The sequence below is a fragment of the Anopheles moucheti genome, chromosome 3, assembly GCF_943734755.1.
Source record: "Anopheles moucheti chromosome 3, idAnoMoucSN_F20_07, whole genome shotgun sequence".
Lineage (NCBI taxonomy): Eukaryota > Metazoa > Arthropoda > Insecta > Diptera > Culicidae > Anopheles > Anopheles moucheti.
The window spans coordinates 9,458,643-9,485,000 of NC_069141.1; the positions used below are offsets into that span (position 1 = coordinate 9,458,643).

At 44.9% G+C, this 26,358-nt stretch overlaps 7 protein-coding genes across 16 annotated transcripts in view; 3 read left to right on the forward strand and 4 right to left on the reverse strand.

The window, feature by feature from the left end:
* Positions 1–60: 60 nt before the first annotated feature.
* On the forward strand, positions 61–3,020 carry LOC128304725 (ubiquitin-40S ribosomal protein S27a). 2 transcript variants are annotated; one of them, XM_053041940.1, is made up of 3 exons: positions 61–154; positions 2,205–2,535; positions 2,611–3,020. In XM_053041940.1, exons 2-3 carry the CDS (start codon positions 2,215–2,217, stop codon positions 2,758–2,760), a joined length of 471 nt encoding a protein of 156 aa, XP_052897900.1. In that variant the 5' UTR covers positions 61–154; positions 2,205–2,214; the 3' UTR covers positions 2,761–3,020. The 2 variants fall into 2 exon arrangements, with proteins under 2 accessions (XP_052897900.1, XP_052897899.1); XM_053041939.1 differs by lacking the exon at positions 61–154 and having other exon boundaries at positions 2,044–2,535.
* LOC128304723 (ribosome biogenesis protein NSA2 homolog) lies at positions 90–1,777 on the forward strand. 2 transcript variants are annotated; one of them, XM_053041937.1, is made up of 2 exons: positions 90–154; positions 957–1,777. In XM_053041937.1, exon 2 carries the CDS (start codon positions 990–992, stop codon positions 1,767–1,769), a length of 780 nt encoding a protein of 259 aa, XP_052897897.1. In that variant the 5' UTR covers positions 90–154; positions 957–989; the 3' UTR covers positions 1,770–1,777. The 2 variants fall into 2 exon arrangements, with proteins under 2 accessions (XP_052897897.1, XP_052897896.1); XM_053041936.1 differs by lacking the exon at positions 90–154 and adding an exon at positions 178–584.
* A 2,107-nt stretch (positions 3,021–5,127) lies between the features above and the next one.
* Positions 5,128–8,636, reverse strand: LOC128300635 (uncharacterized). Of its 2 annotated transcripts, XM_053036762.1 has the most exons (3): positions 7,639–8,636; positions 7,132–7,450; positions 5,754–5,858 (listed from the first exon to the last, which is right to left on the reverse strand). In XM_053036762.1, the coding sequence occupies exons 1-2, from the start codon at positions 7,901–7,903 to the stop codon at positions 7,149–7,151; spliced, it is 567 nt and encodes a 188-aa protein (XP_052892722.1). In that variant the 5' UTR covers positions 7,904–8,636; the 3' UTR covers positions 5,754–5,858; positions 7,132–7,148. The 2 variants fall into 2 exon arrangements, with proteins under 2 accessions (XP_052892723.1, XP_052892722.1); XM_053036763.1 differs by lacking the exon at positions 7,639–8,636 and having other exon boundaries at positions 5,128–5,858; positions 7,132–7,264.
* On the reverse strand, positions 5,883–7,263 carry LOC128300634 (sepiapterin reductase-like). Its single transcript, XM_053036761.1, has 2 exons — positions 7,128–7,263; positions 5,883–6,978 (listed from the first exon to the last, which is right to left on the reverse strand). Exon 2 carries the CDS (start codon positions 6,926–6,928, stop codon positions 6,089–6,091), a length of 840 nt encoding a protein of 279 aa, XP_052892721.1. The 5' UTR covers positions 6,929–6,978; positions 7,128–7,263; the 3' UTR covers positions 5,883–6,088.
* Positions 8,419–13,826, forward strand: LOC128300633 (nuclear pore complex protein Nup154). 2 transcript variants are annotated; one of them, XM_053036760.1, is made up of 7 exons: positions 8,419–8,678; positions 8,802–8,961; positions 9,024–9,100; positions 9,173–10,014; positions 10,222–11,549; positions 11,625–13,158; positions 13,229–13,826. In XM_053036760.1, exons 1-7 carry the CDS (start codon positions 8,574–8,576, stop codon positions 13,479–13,481), a joined length of 4,299 nt encoding a protein of 1,432 aa, XP_052892720.1. In that variant the 5' UTR covers positions 8,419–8,573; the 3' UTR covers positions 13,482–13,826. The 2 variants fall into 2 exon arrangements, with proteins under 2 accessions (XP_052892720.1, XP_052892719.1); XM_053036759.1 differs by having other exon boundaries at positions 9,173–11,549.
* Positions 13,827–13,905: 79 nt separating this feature from the next.
* LOC128300664 (mitochondrial Rho GTPase) lies at positions 13,906–19,417 on the reverse strand. 3 transcript variants are annotated; one of them, XM_053036814.1, is made up of 6 exons: positions 18,149–19,417; positions 17,871–18,076; positions 17,630–17,782; positions 16,350–17,545; positions 15,302–15,352; positions 13,906–14,988 (listed from the first exon to the last, which is right to left on the reverse strand). In XM_053036814.1, the coding sequence occupies exons 1-6, from the start codon at positions 18,345–18,347 to the stop codon at positions 14,853–14,855; spliced, it is 1,941 nt and encodes a 646-aa protein (XP_052892774.1). In that variant the 5' UTR covers positions 18,348–19,417; the 3' UTR covers positions 13,906–14,852. The 3 variants fall into 3 exon arrangements, with proteins under 3 accessions (XP_052892774.1, XP_052892773.1, XP_052892775.1); XM_053036813.1 differs by having other exon boundaries at positions 15,290–15,352; XM_053036815.1 differs by lacking the exon at positions 15,302–15,352.
* Positions 19,418–20,151: 734 nt separating this feature from the next.
* The window catches only part of LOC128305864 (nuclear receptor-binding protein homolog), a 53,571-nt gene continuing 47,364 nt past the window's right edge, over positions 20,152–26,358 (reverse strand). For all 4 annotated transcript variants that reach the window (XM_053043488.1, XM_053043485.1, XM_053043487.1 and 1 more), the window contains exons 11-12: positions 26,043–26,286; positions 20,152–23,890 (exon numbers count right to left, since the gene is read on the reverse strand). In XM_053043488.1, coding sequence (XP_052899448.1) covers positions 23,403–23,890; positions 26,043–26,286 — 732 coding nt within the window. In that variant the 3' untranslated portion in view covers positions 20,152–23,402. The remainder of the gene's footprint in view (positions 23,891–26,042; positions 26,287–26,358) is intronic.

The following is a 26,358-nucleotide window of genomic DNA, read 5'->3' on the forward strand; positions in this document are numbered from 1 at the left end:
GGGAGTTTGAAAATAAAATCCGATGACATTTGTGTTCGCGGCCCATGCAGCAAACGGAAACAGCATGTGACATTGCGAAGTGTGCGATTATCCGCTGGTAGCGCTGACCGTCGATTTCCGCTTTCTTTTACTTTGTGTATGGTGTCAGAGTAAGGTGAGTTGGTGCGTTGTTCTTCGGAAAAAGTAGCTATTTTGTGTAAAAAGTTCATCAAAATAAGTTGATATCGTTGGTAAAAGTTAACAGTGGTAGTTCTAGCAGAACAAGCATAATATTTCTGTGTTTTTCGAGTGATTTTCGTGGGAAAATAGTTTGTCGGGCCAATTAGTCATTTCCCCGGCAGCACATGTGGAACGACAGGGGTGTGTGACAGACACAAAAATTAGGAAGGAAAGCGTAGCTAAATTGCTGGGGATACAGGAGAATAGGAGTTAACTTTAAGCTTAATTTTTGGGTTAATGTGAAGAATACCGACGACGTGTTGGGGATCTTTCATAAGGAAGGTGACGGCGATAGATTGCTCTCCGGAACAGCCACGGTTGTTGTAACGACGACGTCCGGCCTACAGTCCTGCCTCGTTGTGTGGGTAAGTGTCAGACCCGGAATGAGCCCCGTTGAAAACCTTCTTTATTTAAGTGAAACATGTCGAGTATTCGGACGCAATATCCCTTCCAAAAATTCACGGATATCGATTGAAACACGTCTAGCGCGTGTGCGGCATCTAAATGTGATGTGTATTATGATACGAAACGTGTGGACGGGGGTATCTAAAACGCAAGTGAACCGTGCCGGAACATTAATCGGAGTGAATTTTTGGAAGTGTGGTATAGAGCGGTTCCGAATGCTTGTCATATGATGCCTTAGTGGTGTGCTCACTTGAATAAAGAACGCAGTGTGTTTTCATCGAAGCCCATTGGTATGTGATCTAATGGTACCTTTTCCTTCTTACCTCTTGCAGCATTATCGCTCACTCTAAGCAACATCATTCACCATGCCGCAGAACGAGTATATTGAACGGCACATAAAGCTGTACGGTCGCCGGCTCGATTATGAAGAGCGCAAACGTAAGCGGGAGGCCCGCGAGCCGAAGAAGCGTGCCGCCATGGCCCGCAAGCTGCGGGGCATCAAGGCTAAGCTCTACCAAAAGCAGCGCCGCAATGAGAAGATTCAGATGAAGCGCAAGATCCAGGCGCACGAGGAGAAGAAGGTCAAAAAGACGACCGAAAAGGTGGAGGATGGAGCACTGCCGCCGTATCTCATGGATCGTGGCATACAGTCGAGCGCGAAGGTGCTGTCGAACATGATCAAGCAGAAGCGCAAGGAAAAGGCGGGCAAATGGGACGTACCAATCCCGAAGGTGCGCGCACAGTCCGATGCCGAGGTGTTTAAGGTGATCCGGACTGGCCGTACGAAGCGCAAGGCATGGAAGCGTATGGTCACGAAGGTGACGTATGTCGGAGAGAACTTTACCCGTAAACCACCAAAGTACGAACGCTTCATCCGACCGATGGCACTCCGTTTCAACAAGGCGCACGTAACGCATCCGGAGCTGAAGGCTACCTTTTATCTGCCCATTATTGGCGTGAAAAAGAACCCATCGTCACCGATGTACACGAGCCTGGGTGTGATTACGAAGGGTACCGTGATTGAGGTGAACATTTCCGAGCTTGGTCTAGTGACTCAATCTGGCAAGGTGGTGTGGGGAAAGTACGCGCAGGTGACGAACAATCCGGAGAATGACGGTTGCATCAATGCGGTTCTGCTGGTTTAAAGCAGTAGAGTGTTGTAGGCGGGTTTCGTGGCTAATGGGAGAAGAAGATTTGTATTTGGGGGTTTCCTCCGTTTACAGAAGGGACTGACATTTTTCAGCATTGATTGAGCGTGTAGGTTATAAGATCAGGAATAGTTTAAGTACAGATAGCACGGCGAGGTTATAGATCAGGAATTTTGCATCAGAAATCCTGAATAAGGAAGAGGATCGTGTAGGTTTGTTACCCACTTGTTAAAAGTACCATGAAAAAGAAGCTCGGTATCAACTCATTTTGATGAACACAATTTGTGTACGTACTTTCATTTCGAAGAGAGATCTCTACCGAAAGACGGCTGTACCCAAACAAATGTCCTTGGTAGAGAAAAGACGGAAGCTAAACTGTTTCTGTTATATCAATGGTATTCCGCTTTTTCTTCCGTCGTTGAATGATGCCAGACGGTTCGAGATGCAGATCTTCGTCAAAACCCTCACGGGTAAGACCATTACCCTTGAGGTCGAACCCTCGGATACGATCGAGAATGTCAAGGCGAAAATCCAGGATAAGGAGGGTATCCCGCCAGATCAGCAGCGTCTGATCTTTGCCGGCAAGCAGCTGGAGGATGGTCGCACACTGTCCGATTACAATATCCAGAAGGAGTCCACCCTTCATCTGGTGCTTCGCCTGCGTGGTGGCGCCAAGAAGCGCAAGAAGAAGAATTACTCCACCCCGAAGAAGATCAAGCACAAGAGGAAGAAGGTTAAACTCGCTGTCCTCAAGTACTATAAGGTAAGTTTTGTCACCGTGGCAGGAGCGGCAAGTTGTGATTTCCCTAATAAATGACCCTTTTTTCGCCCCGCGCAGGTTGACGAGAACGGAAAAATCCACCGTCTCCGTCGTGAGTGCACCAGCGAATCGTGCGGTGCTGGCGTGTTCATGGCTGCCCATGAAGATCGTCACTACTGCGGCAAGTGTCACCTGACGCTCGTCTACTCGAAGCAGGAGGAGAAGTAAGAAGGTGGTCGCGCAAAGGAAGGGGAGCGTGTACGGGGCGCAAGGTTGTATCAGTCTTGAACCAACACAGCCACACCAAGTTATGGCACGCGCTGCAGGTCGAATTTTCCAATTCCTTCTTCCTTAAATGCGGGAAGAAGGAGCATCGATCATTATACATCAGTGAATGAATGCATTATGTGGCGTATGATTTGGTTTACACCTTTTAGTGGAGAAAAATAAAGATGATACAGCTATCGTGTTCTGTATGTGTAACTTAAGTACAGTACAATATTGAGCAAATGTAAATGATCCGCCTAATATCACGAGTAGTTCATCATGGCATCAAAAGATTCTCATGTCTTTCCTCTCGTCAAAATCGTCAAAATCAGAAATAAAAACACCAAGCACAGGACGGAACGAAGGAAGTGAGCTTTCGCTGTCTTTCCGGTAATATGTACAGCCATTCCTTTTCTAGCCGTGATCTTCAATCAATGATCAATGATAAAGCAATGACCATTAAAATGGTTGAACGGATGAGCTGTATTTCCATTTCAGGCCAGCTGATTGCGGATGGGAGTTAAAATTACCTACACTGTAGAAGTCTTTGGTATCAGGAACTGTATAACGGATCGTTGCTGGAGGATTTTATCTGTACCGGTAGTGGCCATTTTTTGCCATTATTAATCGTATTTTTTTATACATATACTACGCTCAGCGGCGGATCAAACTCTAGGCGGAGTAGGCGGTCGCCTAGGGCCTCGCCGTATTAAGGGCCCCAAAAATTTTGTGTAGATAGTGCGTGTTTTGGAAATTTAACAGCAGAGTTGATTTATAGCACAAAATCTCATTAAAAAGATAAAAAATTGATCAAAAATATGCTTGGATTTTATATATCCTTCGTTATATAAATCATTAGTTTCTATTTGACTAGCTATATCGGCCCGGTTACACGGCTACGTAAGAGAAGTATGCAGTGTACTCAAACTCCTTTTTCTTTATCGGCATCAGGACGACAGCTTCAGGATGTTGAAACCTACCATTTCTGGCTTTTTACATTATTTACCTGTAGGATAGAGCGATCGCCAGCGCAAGTGAGATGGATTCAATGGGAAGTCTCCCTCATCTCGCGCTCCAACTTTCCGTCGGCTGGTACGAAATTCCATACAAAGCAGCCGTTTTCAGATTTCTGACACCAAGAGAGCATGTATTAGCAGGAGGTTCAATGTTTATCTCTCCAGCGTGCAAATTTTGTTGCTTGGGCCATCACTACGCACACTATCAAACTCATGAAAACGATCGGTTGTGTAAGTGAGATGAAGTGAGATACGCATACGCATATTTTCAAACTCATCTCACTTCATCTCACTTACACAACCGATCGTGCTCATCAGTTTGATAGTGTGCGTAGTGATGGCCCAAGCAACAAAATATGCACGATGGAGGGATAAACATTGTACCTCCTGCTAATACATGCTCTCTTGGTGTCAGAAATCTGAAAACAGCTACTTTGTATGGGATTTCGTATGACGCTCGATGATAACATGTGAGAGCGGAACAGCTGTGAGCACGCTGCAGGGGTATTGATGTTACCTCTATGGCTTGGATGCTCTCTTGGTGTCAGAAATCTGAAAACCGCTGGTTTGTATGGGATTTCGTATCAGCGAGAAAGTTGGAAAGTTGGAGCGCGAGATGAGGGAGACTTCCCATTTGATCCATCTCACTTGCGCTAGCGATCGCTCTCAAGGGTTTACGCACATACTTATCAGCTTAATAAATATAATTATTATTATATTAAAATTTGCGTTGTTTGCTTAATTGCTACACAATTTTAAACAATCCACTAAATAATAAATAAACAAGACAATCGAAATTCACAGCTTAGTAACTCGCTCATTCTGTATTGCAAAACGTACTGATTGCACGGTGATGAACAGATTTGGTTTGCCCAAAGCACGAACAATGACCATTGAGTTTTGATACTTTGCCCTCATGTATCCGCCCGCAATGTTGGTCCAAGGACATCCCGTACGAAAGATGTTTTGTGGATCGATCGATCAACGCGCGGCAGGAACCGACTCTTGCACCGGGACTTCCACAGGATATGCAATAGGGGGCATACTCACGTGGAGCTATTTGATTGCATGAATTTTCCTCCGCATCCAGCTCTATTTGGGGATCATCCTCATTGTTGACGGCACCAGTATCTGTGTTTGTCCCCGTGCTCGATGGTCTCGGCTGTCTTCCTCGGCGGTGTATCTTAATTCGTTGTACGATAGTGAATTCTTCATACGATCTCGTCTTTGTATATGGGGCCAAAAATTCTTCTGAGCAGCTTTCTTTCGGACTTCTATACGTAAGTAAAAGTATCATGAAAATCCCCTCATGTGATATATAGCTCTTTAATGATGTAACCTGAACTTACATATTTACACTGTTAATTATGGTGATGGCATCGCTTAACCGATTTCCGCACGTATATGTTAACCCCTAACTTGGCCACTTATGTATGTATGTTATAGTTTCTAACACACTTCAATACGATCTCTATATAATCCGTCGACTATATCCTCAACAAAGCTTAAAATAGAGCAATCCGCAACCATATTTCACGTCTATCTACGGGCATTGTGAATATTGAGTGTGGTATACCAATTTAATCGTATCGTCCCATTTAGCATCCGTTCCCCGTCCTCATCATCATCCTCCTCGTCGTACGTGTCGTCGTCCTCGTCTTCCTCGTCCTCGGTGACAAACTCATCATCTTCTTCGTCACTCTCGAAGTAATCGTACAGATCGTCCTCATCCAGCTCGTCATCGTCGCTGAAGTCCTCCAGATGGTCGATCGCAATGCCACCGAACGCACCGGCCTGCTGCTGCTGTTGCTGCTGCCGGTTTGGCAGATCGTGTAGCGCGATCCGCTCCGTGTGGATGTTGATCTCGATCTCGCCCCGGTAGTTCAACACCATGCACCCCACCATGATGAGGGCCGGCAGGGCGACACGATTCTTCCACGCGAGATTAGTGAGAAAGAGGAACGTGCGACCGAAGGCGGAATTTATCAACATTTTCCTGCTCTTCCATTCGCCACCTCGCCAACACCATGGACAATCACCAATCTGCCGTGAAATAGAGGGGGGAAAAAGAACAGAGAAATAACCGTCAAACAAAACGGGGCGGTGATAAGGGACAAACAGAAAACACATGTCTCACACTCATTTCATGTTACGCCACACACGCTGCCTGACCATGTAGCGTTCTTCTTTATTGGAAGCTTTAAGCGATTGCACACATGTATAGTATAAGGTGGAATGTTTTTGGGCACATGCTTTGGCCACTTCGTGGACACTTAGTGATCATAATAATCGACATGATCGCCCGACTTGAACAGACCGTTCTGGAGTATATGCAAAAATTTGGCCGTCGTTTGCTCGGTCGTGAGTATTGTCGTCGTATCGCGGAGATTCTTAAAGTAGTCCCGGATTTCCGGTGCGTTCGAATTCGCCTGCAGATCGACGGTCATTTCCGTGTCTACTGGACCGGGCGAGTAGTTCAACACGGTAACGCCCGTCGTGGCTTCCTCTTCTGCCAGCACGCGGAAATACATCTCGCGAGCTGCCTTACCGGCACAGTAGTACGTCATGCTCTGGAACGGTACCAAGCAGGCCTTGGAGGTGATGTTGATGACCAGCTTACTGGAAACAGAATGGAACTTGCGCAGAAAGCAACTGTTCAGCACCGCCACGGTAAACAGGTTCGTACCAAAGTACTGTTCCCACTCGGTACGATCATCCATATCGATCGCCTTCCGCTCAATGTTGCCTATCGTGCCAACGTTATGGATGACACAGGCCAACCCGAACTGGCCGGTCGGTTGTTGCTTGCCGAGCGATTTGTCCAGTATTTCGTTCAGCAGCTCTTTAGAAGCCGTGGCCAAATCGACCGAACTAGTCACCACGGTAACGTGCGGATTGACGGCAAGTATCTCCGAGCGGGTACTTTCCAAACCGGATGCCGACCGGGCCAGCAGCACGACGACGGAACCGGGTTTGAATTTGCGGGCCGTCTCGATGGCCATCTTAGCACCGATACCGCGCGATGCACCGGTCACCAGAAAGTATGCCACTTGGTCGAGATTCATGGCCGTGGTCGTCGTCGTCGTAGTTGTTGGTGTCGTCGAGGAAGACATGTTTGGCAACAATTGTATCCGTTTGGAATTTTTACAAAAACCGTTCAAAGCTAGCCAAGAAAAATATATATCAAGCTTCTCTTCAATTCACCAATGCACCTTTTTCCGATTGTTAGTTCATTCTTGCATTAAGCGAAACCCCGCGTGAGAATTGTAGCGTCAAGGAATGGAATAGAGGAAGCAACATTATCACACTTACCTACAAATTACCGGTCCGGTTTTAGCGTGACGTCGAGCTTTCGGTACCGCTTTCTTCACCTTCGCGCGATTCTTCGTGCTCTTCGGCTTCCAACTGTAGCTGATCGTGCTGAACCAGTTGCACAACTTCCGCTTGCGAAAGGGCTTGCTCGGGGCGAATGAATCGCAGTAGCTCGTTACTGTTGACGGGTTCTTCCAGCTCCAGATCAGCGTCCGTACGGATTGTGATGCCTCCTCCTAGCAACGATTGCATACAAGCTTCACGACGTTCGGCCAGCTGCTGCAACACGCTCGGATGGTTCTTCAGCCGATGCAAGCGTTTTTCTAACGGGTTGAAGGAGATTAAACCAGACGAATTGTTAAACGAAGGTTCTAATTTCTTCAGAACTGTAATGCTTTAACCACTACAACGTAGTAGCGTGGCTTATCAGCACTGTCACGCCGTTCTGCTGCTTCCTTTCTAAAACAGGTCCACATACACGCACTGTCTAAGCTGCGTTGTTGTTCATTACCTAATGCGGCTAAATAATTGTCCGAGTCCGGAAGGCGATTATCTTGCGGTTCTCGCGGATTCAGCGGTGGCTGTTGGGGAATGAAATTATCTTCAAACTCCAACGAATCGATGACAACAATGGTGGTGGTTATGATGTCCGCTGGCACTGCTACTGCTGCTGCTGCCGCTGGCGGTGCGAGTTCGCTAATGGCGGTGCTGCTGTTGTTGCTAAATGATTCACCAGCTTTATTGTCCTGCGTCACCCATGGGTCTGCAAAATTCATGGCTTTTTTGCGCACTGGAATGCGCTACAGGACGATTGCTTTTTTCACGCCCCGGTTTGCGCTGAGTTAGCGACACAGTACGCGATTTTATACATTTGATTCGGAGTTGGATAATTGGAAAACATTTACTGGCAAAATTAGCTCACAATCGATTTTACTTTTTGCCTTTCAGGCAAACAAAATGCAAACGCAAATGTCATCCTTGATGCACATCGTTGTGCACGGCGGACCGTTTGTTGGTGCATTGAAATGTTGCAAAATTGTAGAATTTACAATACACGATCCTATTACGTCTCATTGATTGTACAAAAGCAATCCTAAAGCACCTTTTTCGACAAATTACGTTATAATTTCAGTAAAATCAATATAATAATTCATTTTCACTATTACGATGGTGCTGCACAACGGGCTTTTCTAAGCAAATCTCCGATCAAAACGTCAACTGCCAAAATTGCGTGTCAATGCAGTTAGCTAGAGAAATCTAGATGAGCTAACCTTTCCCCGGTTCACTCTTGGTTGCAAGCGTCAATAAATTTTTAGCGCCGTTTGCTGCAATTTGTTAAAACATAAGTAAAAAAGTCCTTGCGGGTGAAATCTAGTGCTTGCGTGAGTAGTGGACGGTGAAACAGTCATTTAAAGGCAAGGACTTATCGTACAACATTCACGAACAATGGGCGAACAACTGCCGGCTGTTTCCATAGATGCACTCCACTCTGCCGGCAATACGCTGGAACGCCATGGTTTGATTGATGTGGATGTGCCGGGTTTACTGGAGGTAACTTGTCCGGCCTTTCGCGGGCCACATGGCATTTGTTTACCATCCCGTTAACAGCGATCACAGTGCTACTAATCGTGCGTTTATTCTCCTCTTGCCATTCCGAACCACGCGGTATTCTAGCTGACGGGCGTAACGCAAGCCGGCACTCCGACCGCTAGTGGGTTGAGTGATTTCGATTATCAGCAACTCAGCAATCTTTCGATGGGTTTCAAGGACCTGAATCAGCTCTGCACGGTCAATAAGGTTCCCATACCGTCGGAAATTATGGAACATTTTAACCGTGAGTTTTTGCTTCGGGTGTGATGTTTACTATCGGTTCACGTTTTTGTTCTTTTTTTTCAGACATAAAATGTCACTGTATGATGGGATTGTTTCCCGAAATCGGACGAGCGTGGCTTACAATCGATACGGATTTATACGTACGGGATGTGCTTCAATGAACAAAGAACATAACCAATGCTAACTACTCTGAATGTCTTTTCCTTTCTCAGATATGGACGTATGAAAATGCGCGAGATGTGGCCTACTTCGATGGGTTGTCGCAGGTTATCATTAGCGTTGGGTTGGTAACACCTAAACCCGGCTTGTTCGTCGCCGACGTGAAGTATCTGCTCATCCTTACCACGCCGATAGAAATTGTTGTCCTCGGGGTGACGTTTGGTGATGCCAACAATGGGACACCGAACCGCAGCCTGTCTTCTCAGTGCAGCGAAGAGATGCAGCTAATGCACACGCCCATTTTCGTGCTTAACACCGACAACGTTGCCATAATGTGTGTACAGGGCACGGACGACGGAAGAATTTTTCTCGGCGGTCGTGACGGATGTCTGTACGAAGTCAGCTATCAGGCAGAATCGAACTGGTTCGGAAAACGGTGCCGCAAGATCAACCATTCGCAGGGGCTGATGTCCCATCTGGTGCCTGGGATATTTAAAATATTTACCGAAACCGACTCGGTAGAGAAGATTACCGTTGATAACACACGCAACTTGCTGTACGTGCTCATGTCCAAGGGCTCCATAGAAGCTTGGGACTTGGGTAAGGATGCGGGAAGCACTAGGCGTATCGCAAGACTTTCCTACAAGGAAATAATCTCGAGTGCGTCGATGATTTTACGCACGATCGATCCGGCCGTATTTCATCCAATTACCGCCATCTGCCCATTGACGTCGGAAGATTCTTCCAGCTTACATCTCGTTGCGATCGCAGAGAGTGGTGTGCGTTTCTATTTCTCCACCGTTCCACTACACTTGCATGGGTTTTACATTCAGCAGCAGCAATTGTTACAACAACAGCAGCAGCAGCAACAGCAGGCACTGTTTCAACAACAACAGCTGCAACAGCAGTTTCAATTGCAGCAACAGCAGCAACAACAACAGCAACAGCAACAGCACCAACAACAGCAGCACCAGTCGCAGCAACATCAACAGCAGCAGCAGCAGCAACAACAACAACAAATGCAGCAACCATCACAGCAAAACCTTGCAAATCAAGAAATCCAGCAAAATGCCAACAACAATCTTCCCGAACCACCCCAAAGCAAACCACAAGGACTGTATTTACTGCACGTCCGTGTGCCACCCGGCATTACGGGCAGTTTACTCTTGACGAAACCAAAGCTGGTCCACTCTGCCCACTACATCCAAGGATCGCTCCTGATGATATCGCGACAGCAGCAGGACCAAGATTTGCTCACATGCCTCAGCTCGGAACAGTTCCAGTCGCAGCATAATCTGGTCGAATCCACCACCTACATGCCACTGGACGGGCAGGTATGGGCCATTGCCGATGTGATGCGCAAGGATCGCGTTTCGATCAGCACTCCTCTGCGAAAGGCTCAGAATCCTCGGAAGGTGGCCCTGCTAACGAACCAGGGTGTGCACATCGTGTCGATACTACAGTCGGTTGACATCCTTCAACAACTGCTCGTCGGTTGTCACGGTCCACATAACGAAGCGGTCAAGATGTACTTCAGCAAGCAGACGGAACCGGAAGCTTGCGCAACGGCCCTTTTACTAGCCTGTCGGGAATCGATTCGCGGTACGGAGGTTGGTGATTGGGCAACGCAAGCATTCATACTGTATGGCGGCGAGCCTTACTTTGACACACCCATGTTGAACGACAACAGACAGCTAGGCTTCAATTCTCCACTGTCGGGTGGAACTTATGGCAGTGCGATGGATTCCACCGTGCAGCAGAATGCCAACTTTGGACCGGGTGGACGTTTGTTTGCTTCCACACCGTACTCGACGCCTGGCCGTGGTATGGTGTCGCCGGTACTTCAACAACAACCGAGGCAAAACACTTCCATGTACGGTGGTGCTGCTCCAGCATCGAATTTAAACAACAACAACAATGAAACGGTCGAAACGACACTGTTTCACTATTCTGCTAAACATGCCGGGTTGTATTTGTATATGAGCCGGATGTTGCGCAGCATTTGGCGCAAACCTTGCTTGGATGAACGCTTTTACTCGTCAATATCGCACCAGGACTGTGTTGTGCTGCTGGAAGACCTATACGCCATCCGACGGTTTCTGGAGAATGTGACGGCGAACAATTTGCTCGGATACACCGGTGGTCGAAGTAACGGTACGTCGGTAAAGCCCAATGTTGGGAGTCTTGTAACGGGAACGGTTTCATCGTTCGGCCACGGACAATCCGGACTGTTGCTGAGTGGCGGTGCTGAACGGGTTGGATACGGTGGCAGTTTATTATCATCCCAGCCAGGATACAGCATAGCTGGGGGTGCCGGTGCTAGTGGTTACGTATATCCACAGGGTAATGCTGTTTTGGTACAGAAAAATTGCACTGAAGAAGCGTTGGCTGAGGAGAAAAAATCACTGCAAGCGTTAGTGCGTTTAATAAGTGAGTAAAACTGCTCTAGGAGAAGTTCTTCACTGAATTAGCATTAATTCGTATTCTTTTTCGGTCATATTTCAGAACAAACATGCGAAGTTGTTGGTCTTTGGAAAGTAATCTGCGAACACCAGTGCCATCTGTTGGTGGGGAAGCTAACGAAGGACGAGCAAGTCGTACTGCAGGCATGCACCTTCCGCGATTTGGTATTGACACGCAGTGACGTTTGCGGGCTGCTTATCGTGACGCTGATTAATTCGTATCTGGCCGACAACGCGAGCGTCGGATCGATTTCATCCAAGCTGCGCGAAGTGTGTCCAACACTGTACCGACAAGAGGATGCCGTTTCGCACAAGGCTACGGAAATTTTGCTTCTCTCGCGCGGATGTACCGATCGTGACAAGAAGGACGAACGCTTGCGTACGGCGCTGCAGCTGTGCAAGAGTGCCGCACCCAATTTGCCACTCGCGACCCTATGCCAGCAGTTTGTTTCGGCCGGGTTTTACAGCGGCGTAATCGAGCTGTGTACGGTCTGTGCCGCGAAAAGCGATCCAAATGAAGCCGGGCTGCTGTTCTACCGCAACAACGATGCGATGGACAACCAGGAAGGGTTCCTCGCATTCCAGAATCGAATGAACTGGTACAAGGAGGTGAAGGTGATGATGGACTACGTTTACGATGCGGCCGGAAACGGGGGCCAGCAACCGAAACCGGACGGCATCTACCCATCGCTGGATGACGATGAGGACCGGGTGACGGGTAATCAGGAGGTGCTGAACATCATCGGACAAGCGCTTCTCAGCACCGACCAGCTGCTCCACATTGCCATCTACGAGTGGCTGCTGTCGAAGAACTTGTTTGCCGAGCTGCTTGAAATTACCGAACCATCGCTCGGTGTGTTCCTCAGCCGGGCGATGGTACGAACGCCAGAAAATCTGGTGCTCGCCGATCTGCTCTGGAAGTATCACGAGCGCAATGGGCAGCATGCGGCCGCGGCCAAAATTCTCGACAAGCTCGCTAACTTCGCGAGCGATAGTATCAATCTGCAGCAACGCATTGAATATCTTGCCCGGGCTGTAATGTGCATGCGCTCGGAATCGGTCGGTTTTTCTGCCCACAACGGTGTGCTGTTGAAGGATTTGGAGGATAAGCTGGAGGTAGCACAAATCCAACGCCAGGTGTACGATGCCCTTGCGCTGTTGACGCAGCACACCGAGGAACGGTACGACGCGCTAAAGCTGCTTGACTCCAATCTATACAATTTGACGCAACTGTACTCCGACTTTGCGGAGCAGTACGAGCTGTGGGAGTGCAAGCTGACGATACTGAACTGTTCGCACCACAACGATCCACTGTTAATCGAGTCCGTGTGGACGCACATTTTGGACCGGGAGCTGCAGGGACGGGACAGTTGCGCAGAACGCTGCCGGCGGTTGTTGGCGAAGGTCAAGAGTTTGGCGCTCGAGTATGACAGTTCCGGTTGCTGCTTTCCGCTTGCGTTCATTGTGCGCGAGGTCGAGATTCGTTGCTTCCGGCTGGGCATGTATAATTCGCCCGTCCCGGATGCATTGATCGAGATGAGCTTGGACATTGAGGAGCTTTTGAATATTTACTCACGGTATGTTAGCAAAACGCGTTGCGCTTCAGGGAAGATAATTTCTTTTCCTATTCCATCTCTTCCCAAACAGCCTAGTCTCGATGAACGAACGCATCTGGGTGACGGAGGACGATGAGCTGTATCTGATCCGGTCTACCTCCGCGCTGCTATCGCTGATCGTGAATCAACCGAAGCTGATCCCGTTCAAGGATCGTCGGAAGGTGATGTCGAAATCGCAGGATCTCATTTCGGCGGCACTCAACATTCTTTACACCAAACCGGACACCCAACCGTTGATCGATGTGTTCCGCGACACACAATCGAAACTGCAGCGAATTTTGTAAAAAAGAAAAGGATGTAAAGACTCTAGGACACGAAAAAAGACCCATAGTTAGTATGATGCTTCGGCATATGAATGCACATTGCAAGGAGAATCATAAAGGGAGAGATAGCGAAGGTAGGTATGACTGGAATCACGTCACAAACGATCGCCTGTTAGTCGGTTCAGAGTGTTTGTATATTTTCAATGTTAGTTTTTTTTTTAAACGAAAAATGTTAGCAAGTTCAATCTACTAATAAATATAGTGTGCGCGTCGTCTAATCATAATGATGATGATGTTACTACAGAATACGGAAAAATAAAACGAAACATAGCATAATGTTTGCAATATAAAAAAAACGTGTGCTACACAGAGAAAAGAGAGAAGATTTCTTTCGAATACTCTTGCTTTTGCTGCTGCTAAAAAAAAGAAAACCTTTCGTCCGATTTTCATTAGGAATAATAAGTTTAATTTTTTGCCGCTTTGCTTCCGTTTCTCGAATTGTTTTGCCACTATATTCAAACAATGTTTGCTGCACTGATACTACTGACGGTATTGATGGTTTTCTAGTTCTAAGTTTTGCAGCTATACAACACAACACCGCTTGTAGATTGTTTCCCAAAAATCAACTACCAGAATAAAGCTTTAGCGCTGCGTAATGTATTTTGCCTATCGGTTTTAATGGTATAGCAATTTTTGTAACAACGGATCTTGCATTCACTGGTATACTGAAACATTACTCTGTCTACAGCGATGCAAACGGTAAAGTAATGGTAGTATATTATCATATTTACGTACGATCGTTACTATTAAGCATAGAAATGTTCCACAGTTTCAAATAGTACGTTTAATAAGGAAACTAAATATATGAACACCTCTCCAATCGGTGTATGTGTGTGACACTTAACAAAAGCTTATACTTTTGCCAAAAGAAAAGCAAAGCGATTACGATGTTCTTTATAAACAATTGATCCAAAACATAGAGTATACAGAAATTCACTCGAAATGTTGGAAGATTAAGTCCAAATTCCAGTCAATGTTTTTTGAATAAGTTTATAACCCCCACGCGCTTAGCTTTGATTTACTACTTATCTTTTATCGTGTCTCGGGCGTTCTACACTTTCCCAAAACGTATGCGCGCACTCCGTCAAGGGTGCTTTCTATTTCTATTTGGCGGGGAGTAAACAACCCCCGCAAACATTCGTATCGCGGAAGATCGCGCTATATGTTTGCCCGTTAAACTGGATTTTATGGGTTGTTTAGCTTATGACTTTACCTTTTATGGTTTAGTGCTTACGCTGCTTCTATGGTGACGGTGTCGCCGGAGAGGACGATATCAGCAGCGACATTGTATGTACACAGGGGTTTCACCAAGCGATCATCACACTTTCCTTCTCATCGTGCTGCTGAACCAGGTCCATGAAACGCTTTTACTACGAAGAAACCAACAATCGTTGCGGCTGCTATGCCTAATCCTGCCTTCCACCAGAGCAAGGGATCACTTGACATAAGTCCGAATTGCTTCAGATGGCTAAAAAGATTTACAAAATGACCACGTATTAGTACAAAACATTTTCCACTGCAAACAGCAACATGCAACATGGAGTTATTAGGTGCAGGATTGAGTTAAATATACAATCGATTGTATAAAGTGAAAATATTAAAAGCATTTTGTGTATGAGAGTGTTAGGGCGTGGTGTAACCTACAGTAGTTAATTGTATACACAACTAATACTACATATTTTTAGCACAATCATAATTAGTTGTTACTGTTATATACATATAGGAGCAATCCAGTAAGAAAAACGTTTGTACAAACGGACCAAACTTACGTTGTTTCCCACAGTTGTACCAATCTATGCTTATAAAACAGAATCCACGCTGCTTGAAATCGACTGAATACGACAATACATAGACAGAACAAGAGTATGCAACCCGGAAGAGATAAAAAGAGAAGGAAGATAAAAAACGGAACGGAATTAAATTTAAAACCAAACTTTCAACAACAAAATCCTTGGATGGTTGTTGCAATATAATGTGTGCTGCCCAAAACAGATTGTTAGCTATATTGCTAAACATGTGAATAGGATTTAATATTAGAATATTTTGACCATTGTTTTTAGACCAACGACAGCAGTTCTTGCTTAAGGTTTTAAGATATTAGAATACCTTTTACGGCTTTTCATAGTAAGTGATATTTTCTTTAAAATATTGATGTTAACGTGTGCATTAAAAAATGGACTGATAAAGCATGTCAATGATGAAAAGCCAATCAACGTTTTCATTTAAAAAGCCTTTCAGAAAAACTTGACAACATCCTATATGGTGATTTTACGAGCCGGCTAGCCAGCATCTTAGACTGTGAGCTTTATCTAGCGATCAACTTTCACTCCGTTTTGATCTACAAATTATTGAATTTGATCCTTCGTTTGGCATTTTATGGAAAATGTCTCTCGTATCTGAGAGCCATTGTGAGGTTTGTCTCTGAAATTCGGGAAGGATTTTGCACCAGGACCTTTAGTGGTTCACTTTTGGGAGATTACCTGGTGTATTCGAGTGACCACTACATTCATTTGGACATTCTTTATTTTTTTCCCAATGGGTAATGATATTCTAATACCAAATCGGCTACTTTGGGTGGACACGAAGTGACTCACTATATAAAACTTATTCGTTCGGAGTTGCTTCCTTACTGCCTTAGCATCATAGACAAAAATCGCTAAAATCAGTCCAATTTTTTTTAAATGCGTACATTATATCAACAATTCACCTGTTAGTGGCTTTCTACTAGATATGTTCACTGCATCTAGAGTTGAAATATAGTGGTGGTATTAAGAAATTCTGTATCGGTATGAAAACTAGCTTTCATCCCCATCCCATAGCAATACTCACGGAAAAGCTGCCATCGTTGCTAGTTTCGTGTAGATGTCTTTCTTATTGTGCTTCACGCTGAAGAACTGTGTCTGCAGCAGTTTGTACTTGTGGCAAAAGTCGGGCGGCTGCAGCAGATAATCCTGCCTTACCTCCTCCAGATCGGCCTTGGTACCAACGATCAGTACCGGTATCTTGCTCTCGGCAAAGTACTTAATGTATATTCGTGCAATGTACTCGAAGGACTTCGCGTTGCCCACGTCGTACACCAGACAGGCGACGTCACAGTTCACTTCGCTTGGTTGCAGCGGGTCCAGCACGAGCCTCGCGTCAACGTCCCGGAGCACGAGATATTTCTCCTGCCCGTACACCTGCACCGAGTTGATCGCGTACCGGTTGTTGTGCCGAATATCCCGATCGGTAAGACGCTTCATGTCCTGAGCTAGAAACGCCCGGCAAAAGGTCGTTTTGGCGGCATCTTTCGCACCGATCACGTGACACATGTAAACCGTACGGCTGTTCTGCTTTTTGGCCAGGTCGATGCGCCGTTCGCGCGTAACATGAATAGCTGCCAGCTGGGACTCGTTTTCGTGCACATTGAACCCAAGATAGGCGAGATATTCGAGCGTTTTGTTCACGTCCACCAACGTCATCAGGCTCCAGCGGCACAACCATCCGTGCAGTGTAGGCCACCCATTCTCGTTTGTCGGTATCGTGCGCTTAATGTCGGTGGAGAACGGTGGACTAGGGCAGGCGCTGAATAGCTTCTGGAACTCGGCAGGCGAAAGTGCACCATCACCGTCCCGATCGCTGCGTTCGAACAGCGATACGAGAAACTGTTGTCCCCGGTGGGACAATTCAGTACTGCTGCCCGGCGGTATCTTAACGGGCGGGTGCAAATATTCGTCACTCATTGTGAGGTTTTCGTTGTACCCAAAGCGTCGCAACACGGCCCAGGTCGTTTCATTGCGGCCGCGCTGAATGAACAGGCAGTGCAGGAAAAGGAAGCCGTTGAGCGTCACAGAGTCGTCGCGGATACCGTCGGGTGTGTTCTTCATCAGTACCGCTTTCACCTCGTCCAGCACCTGAGGCTGCAGGGGTGCATTGAAACAACGGCGCTGGAAGTGATTCAGCTCGTAGTCATTCAGCAATCCATCGCCATCAATGTCACACACTTTGAAGATACGCACAAGTGCCTTTTTACAAGCTTCGGTTAACTGCGTGAGGAGTTGGTGTGGAAGGAGTAGGAAAACATTTGCATTTGTATTGAAACCTTATGAAGTAAAATTCACATAACTCACATCTTGCTCTTCCATTATGTACAGCGGTGCCGTTGGGTGCAAAACTGCTTTCTGAGCGTAGTAGAACATCTCGGAAATGTTGTGCAGCGTTTTGGCTGAGCATTCCACACAGCTCTCCACTTCGGGGTAGTCTTCCATGATCGAAAGGACATGCTACAATCGGAAAAATTTAATAGTTTAAATGAAAATTTAGAATACCCGCTAAGGAAGATCTATCATAGCACCGGGAAACAAAACTTACGTCGATAGTGGAGTAATCAACCAGGTCAATCTTGTTTCCCACGAGCACCACCGGCTTCCGTTCCAGTTCGGAACACTTCTGCACCATCGGTAACCATCGCTCGGTGATGCCGTCCAACGTTTCCTCACTGTCTACCGAGTAAACAATACAAACGACGTGCGCCTTTCGAATTTCTTCCGCGAGCGCTTCATCCGTTTGTTCGGCCGCTAAAATGGGCCAAACCGAGAGCGATGATTAATGCAATGCGACGGAAGGTTTTCGGTGAAAACAAAGCTTACCGGAATAGTCTACTATGTTTGTGGGAACCTGTTCTGGCGTCACATCCGCCGGTATGGTGATTTCTTCCGCCTTGAGTGGTACATCTTCCGGGAATTCTTCGCTCACCAGTGACAAAATAAGCGAAGTCTTGCCGACACCCTGATCGCCTACCAGCAGTATCCGGACGTGCCGCTTGTGAGACACCATCCAGGCGACCATCGTGTCGTTTGCTTACAAATCCCTCACGCGAATTGGCAACATTGACCGGAACCCGGAAAACGATACGACTTTAGGGTTTCCTCAAACGTTTGCTAATTTCGTCAACCTGTCAAATGGTGTGTGCTGTAATCACGCACTACTATTGCACACCGACCTTCTCGCACTTTACACTCGCGTACACCACCGCTAACGCAATCTTGCACAATCGATTAGCGAATAAAAATCACAGTTTGGGGTGACGCGCTACTCAGATGTGCACTTGCTTTTGCAGAAACGTGGCCCTGTGCAGTAGCGTTTACCTCCTAGCAGTGTGACAAAAAAAAGCATGCCTTGCTTTGCTTACCGATACAGTTACTTTTCCCACCGTTCACAACCAAAGAAAAACCTCTAGGGGGGCTGAAGATCTCGAACGCAACGTCTGGCTCTCTGTTTGCTAGTGCGCTCGCACTCAACAGAAAGAACCGTTGATCAACCCTACATCAATTATGTATGCACTTGCCGAGTTGCAAATTTAACTGATGATGCTCTGTGACTACGACAGTGCAGAATTTTGTCCTCACACGCGAACTAGAACTTTTACGTCGTTCTCTTCACACCCAGTAAAAAAACAAAATCCCGATCACTACACTGCATCGGCCCGGTATGTGCAACTGGCAGTACTGGGGGAGAGAAAGAGCTAACCCTTACCAAGCGGGCCCGGCAGTTTTTGGCTTTTCAACGCGATGCTTCCCACATGCCCGACGGCAACGACCGAGAAGGCTATTTTCTCTATGTTGGGAACTCCCCCGCCAAGTATTTTCCACGCTATGCTTTGGTTGTTATGTTCTTGTGCTGCTGCCTTCTGTTGTTGCTGTTGCTGATGTTGTTCTTCATTACGAAATCACTACGGTGTGGAGTCCTCGTGGAGATGTTGCGTTCAGTTTCACCGGAATTTTACAAACGTTATCGGGTTATTAAGTCTGCTACCACCAGCTCCGACTAGTTGATGGCTACGAGAATGACTTTTTATCACTTAGAAAGTTTATCTGATAACTTAAAGGCTCCCAAAACTTATTCCATCTTCATTTAATGTGCACATTCTCTACACACCACTGATTGTTTATAATCTGCTGTCAATCGTTGGCAGTTTTGTTGGTGTGTGTGTATGGTTTATATTGTCCGGGCGAAAACTAGCCGGCATGCAACAACACTGAATTTGAACTGACAGTTGCGTTGTTAATGAGTAGTTGAAATGATTTGCACAGTGCCGTTTGCAATCATTTTTTTAAAGTCATGTTCTACTACATGTTAAGATTCTTTATGTTTCTTTCCACATTTCCACATTTCTCGAATAACATTAGGCAACTTAGTACTCTGATAACCACGCATGACTTACCATATTCTCATTGCTCGCCAACTCTAGCACCTTCAGATCGAATGTTGTAGCGTTAAACCCCGTTTCATGGGCACTTTTATTATTTTCCTCCTATGCTTGAATACCAGATCTTTCCAACCGTATTATACTTTGCCTCACAGTTTCACAATTTATTACCGAACCTACCGATCACCACCTCTAATCTCTCACTTGTTTCGATTACACGATATCGATGTTAAACCCCTCGCTCCTCGCTAAGGAAAGCGTCAATCCCCGGTTTACCTTACTTTTCTGTTTGTTTCAATTTTAAATCTCATCCATTCACATTCTTCCGGCACTTGTTGTAAGCCCAAAATCCGCACTAAGTTGTCTGCACATGATGACGGTTAGATTGCTTTTGGGAGTCTCTCTACAGGAAAATGTGTGTCCACGCGCAATTTGTTTCTTATGCTTCCCACCGCTTTACTACCCACGGAAACTGTACCGCACTTTATTAGCACTTCGAAAGCAAGCTTTGTTTTAAATACAATTTAAATGACTATAGTTTGAATAGAATTGATTTCTTATACAGTTGCGTCGGGCAAGACAGTTCCGAGGAGTTACACAGGATGCTGCAATCTTGGCTGCGATGTTCGTGTGCGCGTGTGTGTGTGAGAGAGAGTATGGTTTAATAGTAATATGTTTACGACCGTTTATAATTACACTACCGTCTCGGCTTATTCCATTTAATTTATTAGTTGTATCACGCATTGGTAGAGTTTTATTTGGTTTTTAGTAAAATAAACGATCCCGGTGTGCGCACAGAGACACACCGTCGTGTGCAATCAATCATATTTAGTTCTAGTTCAGGACACAACAGTTTCAGGCGTATGGGCTCACGACAAGATGCATGAGGGACAAATTCTACGCGCTCGTGTCGCATCGATGCAGCCATGGCATAGAGCGTGACATAAGTTTTTAATGATCCTAAAGGTACTCGTCATCGACCGTGTGTTGAGATCACTTCGTTCGCACCTCGGTCGCTTAGCTTAGATGTGGTGATGACCCTATCTCCCGCGCGCTAGTAGTTTTCCCTTTCTTTAATATAGAAGTATTTGTCAGAGATTTTAAATCTCTCCATCTATCTGCTTTACCTTACATCTAGTTACACTATACTAACCACTTACCAATGTCCTTAACTCCAATGAAAGCGATAAGTTTTGTATGTCGCATATTCTTAGAAGCTGGTTTAACTCACGTGCATTTCATTAGTGATACAACATGATCACCAGCAAGTCGATCAGTTTCAATTACCGCACGCCCTTGCTTGCTTACTACACCGCTCTGATGTGTTGCGGCGAAATGGTAAGCACAATTATAAGTGAGAAAAACACGAATAGACTCAAGTAGTAATGGAAGCATATCATCAAGAGATCAGAACCGTCTTTTACATTCAATCCGCCCACAAACCTGGCGAGGGTGGTGGCCCGGTGTATGCAAAAGAGTTGGGGGATGAAATCATATTGCACATCATCGATCCATGATAGATGACCGGATACACGCGCCCGGCTTGTCTGGTTCGGTTTAGCTCTAGTTGAACGCATTAGTAGGAGTAATAGTAATGACATTAGCATGTAGCAATACAGCATGTCCACTGCTGCTGGTAATTGTAACTCATATATGCTCGTGAAATGAACAATACGGTTTCGGATAACGTTTCACTAGTTGAGCTTTGCAAATATTCTACCCAATTACATTGCGCAGTTTAAAATATATGCGTCAGACACTACACTGCAGAATAAAACATCATTTCATTCGCATGCCGCAATCTCTCGTTCTCTCTGCCTCATTCTTCATTCTCTTCATGCCAACCTGCGCCTTTTCATGCTTATGTACAATACGGAAAACGTAGTTGCGCCTGTTTCAAATACTCCATTCCTCACGCAATGTCGTAAAACGTACAAAAAAGGACTTTCGCTGTCATATTCGTTTGGTTACTTTAAATCCCGGATTGCGAAACGCGCAGGCTTTTTTCTTTCTTTCATTTGTTCTACTTCTTACAGCTTTTACAGGGTTTTCTAACGCGTACATGAAAGTTAGCACAAATTTTAGTACAAATAGATTTATCACATCGTCCAGCCGTTTCCAGTTCAGTTCGAAGAGAAGATCGATCCGTGCTTGGGTTTTTTTTTGTTTCGTTCTCTCACTATATGCATGGAACCGTACACTTACTTTAATAACCATTTCTCGCCATTACATTTTTACTTTAGCACGTTTTGTCCATTCCTGTTCTGTTTACATCCTTACGCCCTACACCAACGAACCATCCATGGCGGGACGGTGAATGGATGGCTGGCTATTTAGCAGATAGAAGGGGCGCAGCAGCAAGTCAGTCCACCATCCACTCACTCCTTAAACAACACAAACGCGCTCTACTGCTTTTAAATGTGGTCGGGTTTTCAGAATTTGGTGTGATCAAAAATTATGACGTGGCGACTGGATATTGGCTGACTTTCCAGATTCATTGCCAAATTTTTTCATTTTCTACAGCATTTGTTGTCGAAAAGCAGATCCTACGCACGCGAAAAACTTTTTTTTAAACCTTGAAATTGAAAAATAATTCCGGGGGTTTTAGGTCGAAATGTGACGCTCTGCGAGAATGTGATGCGTCTTTCCGGTATAGAAAACAGTGTTTAGTGACCGTTTCGTAGATTCCCTTTAACCACACAATATAAGTTTGACAAAAATAATAAGAATCTTCTAGGATAATGGATAGCCGTATTGACCATACTCCTTTTCATTGCGATTGAACTCATGAATGTTGATCGGGGTGTGGTAGACAGATTACGTTAAATACTTGTTTTTTACTACTTTATATGATTCGGTTGTAGAATTGTTGCCTGTTTGTTACTGCTGGGGGAAGAGCCATAGCCTTTTATTATTGTACACATGTACGCAAAATAGTATCGCCCGGCTCTCTTGCCCAATATTTATACAAACGCCACTAGACCTATTTGCCGCGATATTTCACTGTGGTTTGTAAATTTAGCTTTGTAAACATACATTCACTTTTGTTTTGTCGTTTTAATACACACTGTTTCTTGATTAGAATAGGGTTTTGGGTTTTCGCTTTGCAGGTTTTAAACCTTTGCTACGTTTCATGTATCTCACTTTCGGTTTCCGCGTTCTCAACATCCATCCGTCGTGCAAAAGTATATCAGAAAAAAAGTACAAAAAGAAATGAAGATTACTTCCGTGTGTGGGTGCTCAAATTACTCTGAACAAATTCAAAATATTATAATGAGAAACAAGATGTAACATTTATGCTTACGGTAGTACAAGGAAACAAATTGAATTCCGAAGTAACTGCATCCGCAGAACAGTTTGGATGGTGTAGTGCAAATAAATGTTTTACGTTTTCTTCCTTTTTGACTCTACAACCGTTTCTGGCTTTGATGACTGACTGATCTGTGACCTAAGCTATCCACAAAACCGCAAAATCAAGTCCTGTGTGCACATGTTCTAGTAGACACTTAAGCCGGAACCGGGCGTATTGTAAAGGCGCGTATTACCGATTACACTATACGATCCCGGTCCGGTCTTGGTACGAAGTGTTCAGAGGTGGAATTCATATTGTATAGGGACTTGCTAGTTGTACATTGCCGGTCGTACAAAATAGTCGTGCCTGTTTTACACCACTCTCGGGATAGATTGCTTAATAATTATTCATCAGTAGCCTCATATGGAACGATCATTTCACTAGACGGTATTGGTTCGGCATCATCTACGTTGCCACAGGTGGAAGTAGAATTGGTGGTGTTTGAAATCGTATTCACTGACGGATCCATTGTGTCACCCGCCGCCGTGAAGCCGCGATGCTGACCGTGATGAGAATGATATGCTGCAGTGGTGGTGTGTCCGATCGGTGGAGAGCTATTCCCGGAAGGAATGTTTTCGATCATCTCATCATTCATGTCATTCGTGGGCACGGTTGCTGGATACTCTGCTCTGCTAAACCGACGCAGTTCCACCATCCGTTCAAGGGCTTCCAGCTCTTCGTCATTTTCCCGTGCTTCCTCCGCATCATCAAGGTGGCCCGCGAAAAGACCACCATCCATGCTGTTCACACTGATTCCCGATGTTTCCATTATAGCTGGCATCGTTGATAGAATGGATTCTGTGTCCGCTACCTTCCAACCACGTTCCAAACCTATCCAAAGAACCGGGCAGGTGCGGATGTGATTGTTTGCAAGAAAACAAGGAGAAGAATGTAAACAGAGATAAATTAGTGTCTCTCACATTACTGTAGGAAAACAATTGGTGTAACTAAAAAGAAAAATAACAAAACAGCACAATATTGTGAGTCGGCTGAATCACTGAAAACATAATAATAACCCCCGAATAAGATAACAAAAGAGCAACAAACACACAAAAGACGACAATAAGAAGAGTAGGCTAGAGACACAACACAATAAAAGTAAACGAAGAAATAAAAAAAACAGGAAAAGGTATGACACAAAGGAAGAAAAACATTTAATAAGGGTTCACAAAATTAGGAAAGACAAAACTAATCGGAACAAGTAATGAACACGAGCGAACAATACAAAAAAAAAACAACAACAAAAACCAGCAATCCAATGGACAAAAAAAAATCGAAGACGAAGAAACAAAAACAGAGAAAGTGTTTGCTACACGAACAAGAGAACGGCGGAAAAGAGGGGATAATAAAATGATTGCAAAAGAATACATATAAACATATTCATATTCTTGTATTTCCATAATATCTTCCGGGTTTTCGGTTTCACGTTTTTAGTTCGGCAAATGATGCTTGCCTGTCTGTCTGTGAACAGAGCTAGTTTATCTTATGCCTGCTGTCTTGTCATGATCTATCCAGAACCTACAAACATCTCACTAGCGCAGTATATATATATTGTTTTTTTTTACGACATTCGTTCATTATTAAGGGTCGTGCATTTTGTTTTATTTTCGAATTAAACTTTGCTTTACACATTTATTTACGGGTTAACGCTTGCGTGTTGCTTCTACTATAGCTATATTTGCGGTTTTACATTACGAATCGATTCGTTTACATTAAAACTCATTCACTGTTCGCACACAATCGATCGAAATGATATACAGATAAGTCCCCCCCCTTGGCGGGTGGCGTTACTGTACATTATTAGCTATTGTTTCGAATGTTTTTTTCTTCACTCCTCTTTTGTCCCACCTTTATGTGGGATTGTCTCTGCATTTCGCAATCGTTTCTGGTTTACATACGTTGTTCGCCCCGTAGTTATGACTATGAATTGCTGTCCTGTTAATAACGCTATCGTTAGCTGATTACGAGATGATGTGTGCAGGCAGTAGTTGCCCTATATTGGATAATAATTTTATTGGATTTTGCAAATAGCTGTTTATTGGTTTGATAATCGCTTATTGTGGATTATCCCGTTTTAACACATATTTATTGGCGCACGCTAGAGCCTTGGATGTCTGTGACGATAAATCGGACACAACACACAAAGATACAATCGACAGTTCTTTCGGTGTGTCCGGGTGAATGGTTGGTCGTTTAATTAATGCGATCTTTGCATATTCCTACGCGTGTCTGAGAGCGTTTTTTTGTTTTCTTTCATTAGTGAAAGTGAACTAAAACGAAGATCGACAGCGGTGCCTGAGCAATGATTCGAGGCACCAAATCAACGCTGTCCGCTCAGTTCACCATGTGTAACGAATAAAATCAACAACATTTTAATATCGTTGTTATTTACAATAGGTATTATGTAAACCGATCGTTCGCGTATAGTTCGAGTGTACTTGTGTGTATGGTATACGTATGTGTGAAGGGGTGTACGTGTGTTGCAGCATATTTGGTGCGGCAAGTGTGTATTTGTGTGTGGTAGATAGTGTGGTGAAGGTGATTTTTCTGTTAAATATATGTTCTGCTTCATGCGTAAATGAAAAAAAAGACAAGTTGAAACTTCTATCATAACCATGAGATAAAGGATGAAATATGCCACACTTTATAAGTAAATATGATATATCTTTATACGCATTGAAACAAAATGAAAAACAAACAAAAAAGGAAGAAAATCACAGTCCTTATCTGTGCTGTGGATGGAAAGAACTGTTTTAGAATCCTGCTATGAATGAGAGAACATGAATGATAGGAGCTTATGGAGAAAAAAAACCCCGAAAACATACAACAATTCACGAGACTAGGGTGTGTGCGCGGAAAGGTTTTGAAGAAAAAAGACAACAGTCAGTTAGAAGAAAAAAAAAACAAAACATAAACGAAATCAAACAGAAAGTACTGAAAAAATGAGAAATTTATAATGACAAAGAAGGAAAAGGCTACTAACTGGCCGAGTGTACAGGAACATGATGATGCAGGTGATTGGATTTGCCCGCAAGGGTGGATCCGGCTGATGTACCGGCGGTTAGCGGGTTCGACATAGAGCCGATTGCGACCCCGATGTCGCCCGTTACCGAACCGGACGAGGTCAGTGCAGTGGTGGATTGCACTTTCGCATTAGCGTTGTGTAGCTTTTGCTGATGGTTTCGTAACGTTTCCTCTATCATCGTAGCAATTCGTTCGCGATCGATCTAATTAGTGGAAGGAAAGAGGAAAAAAGAGAAAGAAAACAAGAAAGGAAAACAACACAATCAACAAAGGTT

Excerpts from the sequence above, each read along its gene's own strand:
- LOC128304723 (XM_053041937.1), top strand. The coding sequence starts at position 990 with ATGCCGCAGAACGAGTATATTGAACGGCACATAAAGCTGTACGGTCGC.
- LOC128304725 (XM_053041939.1), top strand. The coding sequence starts at position 2,044 with ATGAACACAATTTGTGTACGTACTTTCATTTCGAAGAGAGATCTCTAC. Across the intron at positions 2,536-2,610 it reads CTGTCCTCAAGTACTATAAG|GTTGACGAGAACGGAAAAAT; the intron begins GTAAGTTTTGTC and ends CGCCCCGCGCAG.
- LOC128300634 (XM_053036761.1), bottom strand. The coding sequence starts at position 6,928 with ATGTCTTCCTCGACGACACCAACAACTACGACGACGACGACCACGGCC.
- LOC128300635 (XM_053036762.1), bottom strand. The coding sequence starts at position 7,903 with ATGAATTTTGCAGACCCATGGGTGACGCAGGACAATAAAGCTGGTGAA. Across the intron at positions 7,451-7,638 it reads CAATTATTTAGCCGCATTAG|AAAAACGCTTGCATCGGCTG; the intron begins GTAATGAACAAC and ends TCAACCCGTTAG.
- LOC128300633 (XM_053036759.1), top strand. The coding sequence starts at position 8,574 with ATGGGCGAACAACTGCCGGCTGTTTCCATAGATGCACTCCACTCTGCC. Across the intron at positions 8,962-9,023 it reads AATTATGGAACATTTTAACC|ACATAAAATGTCACTGTATG; the intron begins GTGAGTTTTTGC and ends CTTTTTTTTCAG. Across the intron at positions 13,159-13,228 it reads CTTTTGAATATTTACTCACG|CCTAGTCTCGATGAACGAAC; the intron begins GTATGTTAGCAA and ends CTTCCCAAACAG.
- LOC128300664 (XM_053036813.1), bottom strand. The coding sequence starts at position 18,347 with ATGGTCGCCTGGATGGTGTCTCACAAGCGGCACGTCCGGATACTGCTG. Across the intron at positions 18,077-18,148 it reads AAACATAGTAGACTATTCCG|CGGCCGAACAAACGGATGAA; the intron begins GTAAGCTTTGTT and ends GGCCCATTTTAG. Across the intron at positions 15,353-16,349 it reads GCAACGATGGCAGCTTTTCC|TCGATTTCAAGCAGCGTGGA; the intron begins GTGAGTATTGCT and ends TGTCGTATTCAG.